The sequence below is a fragment of the Dermacentor variabilis genome, chromosome 1, assembly GCF_050947875.1.
Source record: "Dermacentor variabilis isolate Ectoservices chromosome 1, ASM5094787v1, whole genome shotgun sequence".
Lineage (NCBI taxonomy): Eukaryota > Metazoa > Arthropoda > Arachnida > Ixodida > Ixodidae > Dermacentor > Dermacentor variabilis.
The window spans coordinates 92747692-92759725 of NC_134568.1; the positions used below are offsets into that span (position 1 = coordinate 92747692).

The 12034-nt window shown below is 42.3% G+C and overlaps 1 protein-coding gene across 1 annotated transcript; it reads right to left on the reverse strand.

Moving 5' to 3' along the window:
* Window positions 1-9305: 9305 nt before the first annotated feature.
* Window positions 9306-11760, reverse strand: LOC142571665 (uncharacterized). Its single transcript, XM_075680195.1, has 2 exons — window positions 11379-11760; window positions 9306-11273 (listed from the first exon to the last, which is right to left on the reverse strand). The coding sequence occupies exons 1-2, from the start codon at window positions 11699-11701 to the stop codon at window positions 11270-11272; spliced, it is 327 nt and encodes a 108-aa protein (XP_075536310.1). The 5' UTR covers window positions 11702-11760; the 3' UTR covers window positions 9306-11269.
* Between the last annotated feature and the right edge of the window lie 274 nt (window positions 11761-12034).

Sequence of the window (12034 nt, forward strand, 5' to 3'; positions counted from 1 at the left end):
CCTGGCGCTGAGCAGTTTCCACCCTAACAAGCTGTCAGCTTGCGCAACTTGCATCATGCCCAGTTTTTTGAGACCGCTATATGCGTATTCTAAAACACAATGAGCTTGTTACATTAAATCTGCGGATGAGGGGGAGGTCCACATAAAGTATTATAACCAGCCGCGCCCAGCGACTGCTCGTTGGATTATCAAATCCTAGAACTATTTAATATCTATCTGTTGCAGCATTGCAGTCTCAGTATCTTATCACCATCGGAAATCTAATCAAACCTCTTACAGGTATAACTCGAATTTCATTACGTAATCACGACTTTTCGTAGATATTCTCGTGAAAATGACCTTGGTCAACCTTGCAGAGCCATTTGAATACCAATAAAATGCTGAACTTTTTCCAAAGACATGTGTCACTTCTTACTGACGATTTCATTTTCAGGCTGTTTCTAAATAAGAGCTACATTATTACTTGCTTCCCGGCAGGAGCAAACACAGCAGATATTTCGTATTTTGCAAAAATGAGGGCCGCTTTTTTGGTGATGTGTACAGAAGATTTGCACTGTGTAGGTTGCTTATGTACTCTGAAAACAGTAACTGACTGGTCGCTTTATCCCAATTTTTATGTGTTATACACGGCATTTGTTTGTTTCCCCCCACTATCCTCAGTAAAATATGTGGGGCAAGATGTTTATATTTATTTGACGCAAGAAACATTGTTCCAAGTGACGAGCGTTATACGTTTACTCTGTGTAGGTTTTTTAAAGTCTTTGTAGAAAGTTACTCATTTAAGCATTCCAGGGTGTCATACTGCCGCTAATCTAGCTGTTTCCTAGACTCCTAGAACAACGCAGGAGATACGGACGTGAAATTCCTTCGAAATAGGAAAATCTTAAGCGCAGTGCGCTGCGAAACTTAACTTTCCTGTTTTAGATACAAGTGTCGCAAATAATTACTAAACCTTCTCTTTTTCATGTATTTTTGTGAAATAACCTCTGTCACCAATTACGATCGACTGTCAATAAATGCGTGAAATTTACTTAATTTTATTCCAAGGTGGGGCTGGGGACTCGATATGGAAAGCAAGTCAAGGTGGGAGAATGACTGTGTGCATTTTTATAGTGGCCAATCATATTTACATAGTAATTAAATATTCTATGCAGTGAGCCATGCTACATTACTTCATTAAACATATGGAATCGCCCGCTCAAATTACATGCACATATTAATTATTCGGCGCAAGCATTACAACAAGGGAAGAAATAATCTTTCGCGATTACTACCGAAACGCCCCACTTGAAACGTCCCGTCAAAGACGGTAGTGCCTTCATGAAAGCGGTCATGTGAAGTGATACATTTCACTGAGAAGTGAAATAGGTGCACTTTAAGAATGCAAAATTTTCAATTTACTCAAAGCTTAATGTTCATCGTCTGTTCCTTGGAACCATTGCACAGTAATGGCGAAAAATAAGTCGCGTTCACAAACGCGTGCGTCGTGACTAACGGGGATACTACGAGATTCGTAGTTTGTTTCTCCGGTTTCCTCGGTGAGCTAAACAAGGCATCTTGTTTATATCTAGGGAAAATAAGGGGCATGGTATGGATAACGTGTAGACAATGTTTCAAATTAGTGGGTTAAATGGGCATTTTCCAGTAGAATACGTATGTTTTACGAGCGGTATAAGACTTAGGCGGCTGCACTGGCATGATTACAACAACTGAGGTCAAATTTTGCGAACAAGGGGGGAACAATACGCCGAGTTTATGTGTGATCGCAAATACGTGTTGATAAAATACAGCATTAAAAAATGTAAGCAAATGTTCGAAAATATCCCGCTTCTCCTATAAGCTAGGTTTACCAATGTCCCAAGGGCACTCTGTGTTTCATATATTTTAGACTTTGAAGGAATAGACAGCATTTTAAGTGCAATGTGTTGCATAGTTTTAACCTTACTGGCTTATTTAGGAGCGTTACGAATCATCATTGAACCCTAATCTTTTTTCTTCTTATTTTTTCATGCCTGATATATCAGGTTCATCTGGTGTCCTCACTGAACTAAATTTAGGAGGCAGCTTCGTTATGTCTGGTGACTGTAAGGACAAGTTAATGGGTGATGTGAAGGTGCCGTTGAAATAGATGGGTAATTGGGGCTTTCGCAATAAATTACGTATGCAAGCACTTCAGAGTGTTTGAGCTTGTCTAACGAGCGGGGAAGAATTTGAGCCCGCTGCCCTGGCAGAACTATAAAAGCCGGCAAGACCAAATTTAGTGAAAATTGGTAGTACGCTATGGAAAATCTCTCTGCGAAGTTAAATGCGGTTGGATCCAACAAAGCCTTTGCAAAAAATTTCTTATACAAGTGCTAGAGCATATTATATCGCCCCTATCACCTTTGCTTCCAAGTGTCCCCCCATAGCTGCAGTTTATACAACAGGTTTATAATATTTGTGGAAAGGGGAGGGGGGACGTGGTAACTGCCATGATAGATAGAATGCGTATGCGCCACTGAACGACGACGTAGAAAGAAACAGATACACGGAGACAGCGCTGTCTCTGTATCTGTTTCTTTTTAAGTCCTCGTTCATTCGCGCTTACGCATTCTATCATGGATTCAAACCAACCAGCCCACCAACGTGTTTTAAACAATGGTAACCGCAATCTGCGACAAAATTTTGCTTACTGGTCACGTTAGAAGCGTTGCGCATAAATAATAAGACATCGTTTTTCTTTCCCTATATTCAGGCATCGTAAACGTTCCGTCTTAGTTTCAGCGATGCCCTTGGTGAACTAAACAAGACATATTGTTGATATTTGGCGAAAATAAAGGGCGCGATATATATGGGCAATATGTAGGTAAACTTCAAAGGTATGGGATTATTTATGACATTTGTAGTAAGTTATGCATGTAAGCTATCTGGAGCTTTATGAATGTGTTGCGCGAACAAAGAATTTATCCCTTTGCCCTGGAAGAACTATGAATTCAGCAGATATAAAATCTAGCAGAAATTAATTGGGAGGGGGGGCGAGGGGGGCTTATCAAGCAATAAAGCATTGCAAAGCCCCCTCAGCAGTTGTAGTGGTGGTTTTCAACAGATTCATTGGACATCCACTGTTGCAGGACCGTGATGGCTAGTCAAATTTCTTCAAAATATTGCAAGTACTTTATATTTCTTGTATATGGTTGCGTATAACCTCTACAATACTATTACCTTAACTAGCCATACATTTATGCTGTAGACTTAAACAGCCAGTACAATTCTTTGTGGAATTATTAAAATTATTTGCAGCAAATGTGCATTCTTCTTGTGCGCCGTACAGCTGCTACTGGGCAGGATCCAGGACCACTGTGGGGCGCTCATTGCTTTTTGTTCCTGCATCATATTGAGATTTTATACAGTTGCAAGAGATAAACGCAAATTCAGATCACTTTTCGGACGCCCATGGTTCGCCAGGTCCCTGTCTGTTAATTATAAGTATAACTTACAGAAGCACTTCCAGCATATTTGACTTATTGTAAAAGTAATTCGTAATATATATATATATATATATATATATATATATATATATATATATATATATATATATATATATATACACATCGCGAGAGGTGAGATCGTATGCGGTCTTTCACCCCCGCTAGAAATATTTGGTACACCACTGGCTCTCCAACTGCCTCATTGACAATTTCAATAAATTCTAAGATTTGGGTAGGTCATTCATTAATTACGACTAGTTCTGTAATTAGGCGGAATGCAAAATATAATCTGAGTATCTCCAAGCGACGGCAAACAACATTAGCTTGGTTATGACCGGCTACGTAGCATTTGCATATTTGTAAACCTTGATGCATGAAAGTTGTGTCACCTTGTATACATATAGGCCAGAAGTTCCAGTAGGTTCCAATCCAACTTGTGAATTACTCCTTGGCGGCTGAGTACCATTCCATACAACTGAAGACGTTAACTGTTATCCGAGCTTGACAACCATTTAACCTGACTGATGGAGTTAAGAGTACAAGACCTGCACTCGGGATATGAGGGGCGACTTACTGGAGACATCGATCTAATGTTGACCCCATGTTCTCCAATCTACGTCGAATTTTTGACGCCCGGATTTTCTAGCATTGCACCGCCATCGGAATGCGAACATAACGGCGCCTTCTTGTCGTGGAGGCATGGCTCTCCCTTCAACTAAAGTACTCGATTCATCCTTCCGTACTGCGAGTGCCTTTTTAGCATCAGACTTGAGTATAGTATCAAGAAAGTCATCATCATCATCATAATCATCATCCTGTTTCATGTCCACCGCAGGACGAAGGCCTCTCCCTGTGGTGGAGATAAAACAGGAAGAAGAAGAAGAAGCATTTCCTTCTCGTTGTCAGGGTTCCCTGTGATTAATTGACCTATAGACAGACTTACTCCTTCACAGACTCTAGAGGCTGAGTGGCGATCTTGAACTCTTGTTCCCTTGCCCTGCTATTCATTATTATCTTTGTCTTCTGCATATTAATCTTCAACCCCACTCTTACACACTCTCTGTTAAGGTCCTCAATAATTTGTTGTAACTCGTCTGCACTGTTGCTGAATAGAACAATGTCATCGGCAAGCCGAAAGTTGCTGAGACATTCGCAGTCGATCTTTACTCCTAAACCTTCCCAGTTTACTAGCTTGAATTCTTCTTCCAAGCACGCAGTGAATACCATTGAAGAGATTGTGTCTCCCTGTCTTACCCCTTTCTTTATAGGTATCTTTCTGCTTTTCTTGTGTAGAATTGAGGGAGCTGTGGAACCTTTGTAGATATTTTCCAAGGTATTTACGTAAGCAGTCTGTACTCCTTGATTAGGTAATGCCTCTATGACTGCTGGTATCTCTACTGAATCAAATGCATTTATGCACTCTATGAAAGCCATATAAAGAGGCTTATTGTACTCTGCGGATTTCTCGATAACCTGATTAATGACATGGATGGGATCTATTGTAGAGTATCCCTTCCAGAAGCAAGCCTGTTCCCTAGGTTGACTTAAGTCCAGTGCTGCCCTTATTCTGTGGGAGATTATGTTGGTAAATATTTTATATAGTACTGGGAGTAAGCTAATGGGCCTATATTTTTTCATTTCTTTAACGTCTCCCTCTTTCTAGATAAGTGTAATGTTTGCATTCTTCCACTTTTCTGGGACCCTTGCAGTCGATAGAAACTTCGTATAAAGAGCCGCCAGTTTTTCAAGAATTTTGTCTCCTCCATCTTTGGTTAAATCAACTGTTATTCCATCTTCTTCTGCCGCTCTTCCTCGTTTCATGTCTTGCAAGGCCCTTCTGACCTCATCGCTTGTTATAGGAGGAGTTTCTGTGTCCCGTTCGTTACTGTTTCTAATTGAGGTATCCTGACTCCTTTTGGTACTATACAGGTCAGTATAGAATTATTCCGCTGCTTTTACTACATCTTCGAGATTGCTGATGCTATTACCCTGCTTACCTTTCAGTGCATACATCTTGGTTTGTCCTATGCCAAGTTATGTTCTCACTGATTATAGGCTGCGTCCATATTTTACGGCTTCTTCAGCCTTTCTCACGTTATAGTTTAGAATATTACTTATTTTCGCCTTGTTCATCAGTTTTGACAGTTCCGCGAATTCTATCTTATCTCTTGAGTTGGACACTTTCATTTTTTATAGTTTGTTTATTAGGTCTTTAGTTACATGGTAGAGCTTGCCTACTGGTTGCCTTGGTGCCTTGCCTCCCACTTCAATTACTGCCTCTGAAGGCAGCCTAGTTACGGTTTCATTCATTACCTCTATGCCATCTTCATTTCTTTGTTCTAAGGCTGTATGTTTGTTTGCAAGTACCAGCTTGAATTTGTCTGTTTTTTACCCTTACTTCCATAGCGGGCAACATTGATGAATTCTAGTTATAATGAGAGGGTGGCTGTAGTCGTAATCAAACTTAATAACAGGTATAGATTAAAAGTAGCACAAGCCTACGCTCCAACATCCAGTCACGATGATGATGAAGTAGATCAGTTCTATGAAGATGTTGAAAAATGCAAACTCAGTATACTGTAGTAATCGGTGATTTTAATGCAAAAGTGGGGAAAAAGCAGGCTGGTGAACAAGCAATTGACAACTACGGCGTTGATTCTAGGAACACTAATGGAGAGATGCTGGTAGGATTCGCAGAACGGAAAGAGCTTCGAATAATGAACACATTTTTCAGAAAGTGGACGTTGACAAGCCCTAATGGTGAAACTATAAATGAAATTGATTTCATACTTTCTACTGATCCCAGCATGGTGCAGGATGTAGAGGTGATAGGTAGGGTAAAGTGCAGTGATCATAGGTTACTGAGGGCTAGGATTTACCTCTATTTGAAGAGAGAAAGAGCAAAATTGGTCAAGAAGAAACAAGTCCACCTAGAAAGTTATGATATCTTAAATATAAATAATCACCAATTACAGATATAAATGAATGTCCTTCTGTAATCGCTGAGAGAAAAATCATAGTAAGAACGCGGGAAATCATAATTGACAGTAGTGCTCTAGTAAAGTTATGACGGCCTACTAATGAAGTTTTTACTTTTATCCAACAACTTAAGGGGAACCAAAGGGGATGGTTTTGTAAGGGCGCTTCTTTTGTCACCCCTCGCGCGGGGATACATATAATGGCGGCACCGCAAGCGATCATCGGTGAGGGCCGGGAAGGCGGGGGGGGGGGGGGTACACACACGCCTCTAAACACGTCTGCGGCGATCAGTACTGCCAATAGCGGCGAGCAAACCACTTCGCAAACTGGGGGGGGGGGGGGAGGAATAACTGCATTGATAGTCAGCCCCCAAGTGTTTGAAAGCGCTCTCTGTGGTGAAATGAGGTACATAGTTTCGAATCTTTTGTATTTTTACTTTTTTGTGTGCTCCGGTCGAATTCTTCAGCCATTCGTTTGCTTTTACCCATTTGGGCAATTAGTGCTCACAATAAAGAGAGAAAAGGAGAAATAAAGATAAAATGAATGTGACAGATTTTTTTTCCTTGCGACATTAAGGCTAAAGAATGTGCTTTTCATTATTTGTGCACAATACTACCGGAAGCGTGCTAAAAATGTAAGACGAAGTTTTTTTGTCAGTTCTTGGAGGTGTTCACCTACCAAGCTCTCTAGCTATGTACGAAAGCACAGTCCAAACATAACCCGCCATAACAGTGAAGCTGTCCGCGAGTTTAAAATGCCGCAGCAGATACCCACGCGATACAACAGTGGAAGCACGTTGAGGTTGGTGAGCGCTACCGGCTTTTCAGATTCGCGACCGAGTTTCGTGTGAGGGAGAGAGATAATTTATTAGAAAGGCAGATAGGTAAACCTGAGCTAGCATGCCCTGGCCTGCTACTCTGCACAGGGAACAACGGAAAGAAGGCAAAGAAAAGTGATGAAAGATGATGTTAAGGACAGCAAGAAGGGATACATGTACACAATAACACAGTGGTTTCCTTAAAGCCTTCAGATTTCCAGTTGTTTCTAGCCAGATCAGAGCGGGTTGCCCAGACGAGCAGAGGTGAGATGGAAAGCGCCTTTCTGGTTGACGCGTGCGGGAACGGTGGATGACGTGCAAGACTCCTCCGACAGGTGATGGCTAGATTTGCTGTATATGCTCTCCATGGGGAGCAAAATTTGCGCGTTCGTGTTCACGTGCTGCCGCCGCCCGTATTTGCAAAAAGTCATCACGTGCGTTGAAGCATCCTTCGTTGCAGATAAGCCAACTTGGCGGCTGCGCTGCCGCCACCGCGCACAAGTTGGAAGGCTGGTTGTCTCACATACGTTGCGTTGCGTGTCGCGCCGAGAGGTGCTGTTCCGCAGGACACATTTTTTTTTCTTCCAACTCGCAGTGTTACGATTATTATTTTCTTTTTAAGGGTAGGTAACCTTCTAGCGCCGCTGAGTTACGGTTATGACTGGATGCTGCACACCTGATTGTGCAAACTGGTCGGAGAACGGGGAGACGTTCTCCTTGATTCCGTGTGAAAGATCAGTCGTCCGTTATCCGTCGCCGGCTTCAGTGGCTGCTGCATGTGATACGTTGTAGGCCTACATCGAGAGGAGCAATAATGATATAGACAGTTCAGATGACTCAAATGGCAGCAGCCACATCTATATAGTACGAATTTTCAGCCAGCATGAGATGGACAGCGATTCATGTTTCCTTGTGTTTACGTTACTCCATGCAGTTACTTCTATTCATGTTTCAAATGCTTACTGCAGGCGCCGGACTTCGGGTTGTGCAGGCACATTCCTGTGCAATGACACAGCGGGTAGAGTACGTAGGCATAAATGTTGAAAGTAGGTGTAAATGTTGTGGCACATAGAAAACTGTTTGGATGCAAACTATTCTGTGTATAGTGACCGGGCTTGAAACCATGTGGCAGAATTTTGTAATCGGGTGCTTTGTCTGCCTACATAGTCCATGTCACGTCGTGGTGACGACGAGGAACAAGACGGCGGCACAACTGTGAGTCAAGAAAACTAATTCTTTACTGCGGGAACTTCTACCCTGAAAAATAAGTGGCACTCAAAGTTCAACGATAGCGATGAGCACAGTTTCCAGTCGTCGAAGTCAGATCTAGGCTGGGTTGAAAGCATCGGCTAAAAGACTTAAATTCTGTTATTTTAAGTGGCCAAACAACGATATGATTGAAGAATTATGCCGTTTTACGTGCCAAAAGCACTTTCTGATTGTGAGGCCCGCCGTAGTGGAAGAGCCCGGAAATTGCGACCACCAGGGGTTCTTTAACGTGCACCTAAATCGAAATGCATGGCTGTTTCCGCCTGTCGCCCCCACCGAAATGCGGCCGCCGTGGCCGGGATTCGATCCCGCGACCTCGTGCTCAGCAGTCCAACACCGTAGCCACTGAGCAACCATGGCTGTTTTGATTACGATTATGATATGATTACAAGGCACGGCGTACTGGGAGACACCGGATCGAAAAGCAGGATAGGAAAGAGGAGCAGGAAAAACCCTGTGTTTCTCAAGTTCTCCCCAACTCGGAAGGGCCATCTATACAAAAGACTCATCACAAAAAAAAAAAAAAACGTTTTTCTTTCTTCTCGAGAGAAGATTGCTCGCGGCAATCTGTGAATGCTTGTTCCAACCGATGCCTCCCCTTGACACTGAAAGACTACCTCATTAATATATGGCATTTTCCACGATTGGTTGATGTTTCCACCACTAAACTAAAAATTTCGAAAATGTAAGAAGTAAGAACGCGATGTCACAGTTATCGTACGATTATTATTATTATTATTATTATTATAATTATTTTAAGCTGGCTCATTCTTACGTCTATCCTTTGCTTTGTGTATTTTATTAAGTTCGTGTACAATTCAAGTCAAGACAAGGCGGTGTACTTCATTATATACTACTTTATTTCATTCATTATCATTCATATATTTTGCTTCCTAATTACTTATTATTTTTTTACTAATTTATTTCATTTTTCAATCATACTATACAACGCGGTTCGTGGTCTGTCCCCCACAGTTCATTTGTGAAAATAATTGAGGCTTCATCGTCATCATCACCAATGCCACACGAAACAATGCAAGACTTATTGCGAATATTGTCGCGCCAGCTATCGTACCGGTTGTGTGCATTAGTCACTAAACTGCATCTTTTTTAGATTTCGCCATAGTTTCTTTAATGACGTGGAACCTTTACTTCCGCATAGGTTACAATTAAAAATTTGATGAAGTCGGCGTTTTCTACGACGCTCTGCAGCAACTTTCTCATTGGAAGTAATTCCGTAAACTTAAGACTTGCGAAATTTAGGAAATAATCATGACTAATTATGGAATCGCAATACAAAAATTAGATTATAATACAAACTAAGAGCGCTAAAAACACTAAGGATGTAGAAGAAGAAACACGCACCACACGCGCTCCGGATATTTAATGTATTCTACGTCCTTTGCTTTTTTAGCGCTCTAACATCTTATTATTATGCATTACAAACTAGCCCAGCTATTGATCCTTTAGAAAATGCGACTTGATCGGTAGAGTGGCCCACAATTTGCTTTTAGCGGCATCCTTCTATAGCGCACGGACATATATTTAAAACCTTGCCTATAAAGCTAGCTGGGACTCTTTGTGCAACGTTGTTAGCATTATGCATTTGCCCATTTCCGTTACTCTAATTTTGTATTAATGAAAGGAACGGGCCGCTTTTCGGACGGCCATTCAGGGGTCAAATTCCCAAAGCTTTTCGCAAGTTCACTTTGCCATTGGCCAACCGCCTTGGCAAGTAATACTATCAGCATCAAGGTCGGCTGAAGTTCGCTCTCACTACAACTTTAGCCCAAGAGCATTTTATGAATATGGGTCCATATTAATACGTGTATTCGTTATGGTAAAGACCTTTATCAGTTCCTCACAACCATCCTTCATTTTCATAGGGTTATAAAGTGCTGCTCAACGCACTTAGGAGTCTCAATGTTAGTCACGGAAGATGAAAATTACGTGAGCATTTCTTTGCGGCAAGCTTTGTGTTCCTACGCTAGATATTTTACTTAAACTCAAATGGAGAACTAAGAAAAGCAAATTTATCAGGAACTACGCAGAAACATGTACCAGAACAACTACACCAAGACACGCATTCATTAGAAGACAGAAATCTTGAATGTGAATTAAACAGCTGGAAAGTGAATGCTAGTTTAATTGAAGACCAAGTTCTATAGGGTAGCCTTGCATAACGTCACGCCATCACAAAGCGCCTCACAAGGTTGTTGAAGCACTTGCCCACGGCGAACCAGCTTAGGCCGACAAAAGTTTACTCAGCGTAACAAGCATGTACAGTGACAGCTTGAATCTTGTGAAGTTATATCACGAGGCTGTCTGGTAGTTTAGTTGACGGAAGCCAGTATTAAGCCGTTAGGCTGCGTGATCACGCTCCTGATCTGGCTGGTGGTCTCGCTCAGGCACTGTCCGCTCCTGGGCACTGAATCATAGAGGGAGTAATGGCTAGCAAAGCTGTGCTAGCTGTGCTACAAAAGCGGCACTTCACAATCGGTCCTTTTTGGTGGCGACTAGGATAACTGTATTGCTGTGGTGCCCCTCACATTGTCAGGAAAAACGTCAAAGTCAAGCGCAATCGTTGCCAAATTACACACTAGTGCCTGAAGCCAAACTGAAACTTTCATAATAGCCGCTGGAAACCTGGTTTAGTAATAATCCCACGTAGCGACACTTCCACTTAGTACAGATGACCTTCCGGGCTCATAAAAATTGATCCATGACAGCGCCCGAGTCACCTGAAAAATAATGATTATGCGTCATTCTCACGAAGTTTGACACATGATGCAATGCGTAGTGCTTGGCCATGCCATGTAGGGTTTTAACCGTATATGTCGTTATACCTTTTGCTGTGATCGATGATTCCTACGTGCACCTCCAATTCTTCCTTTTTCACTTGAAAGCAGGTGTGCATGTTGAAGCTTTCAGGTCTCCACTCCCGACACGAGCGGCCACACGCGAACGATGTTAACCTGTCTATCGTCGTCAACAGAGTCACGTTTGAACCGATGATCATCACCAGCTTTTCGGAAATGTCTGAGCTGTCCTGCGGCGAGTCTTGTAGCGTGTAGTTGAGCTTCATTCCAAGGATAGTCACGAGTGCCGCATTGCACAACTTGTCGTCGTTGTATATGAAACACTGGACACCCCCCCTCCCTCCCCCCATTGTATACAAAAAACTTATTCTAGTATGAACAAGTTACCTATCTTGAGTGTCGTTTTCCTGTTTAACAAAGCGATGACCATATTCACAAGGACCTGCTTACAGTACTCGTCGAGCAAGATCTACCATATGTCCTTGCAGCGAATACTCCTGCGCCGACTCCCAGTATAACACCGATGTCCAGGTGACATATACACGGCTCGCGAAGATTCGTGGCAGCTTCTCAGGACAAATCTGCTATGGTCGACAAGAGTTCATTGTCTCGCCGTCACGGGCTTCTAGAAATGACAGCTCGAACACTGCGAGGTTTTCTCGTGAGGCTCGCTGATGGGCTTA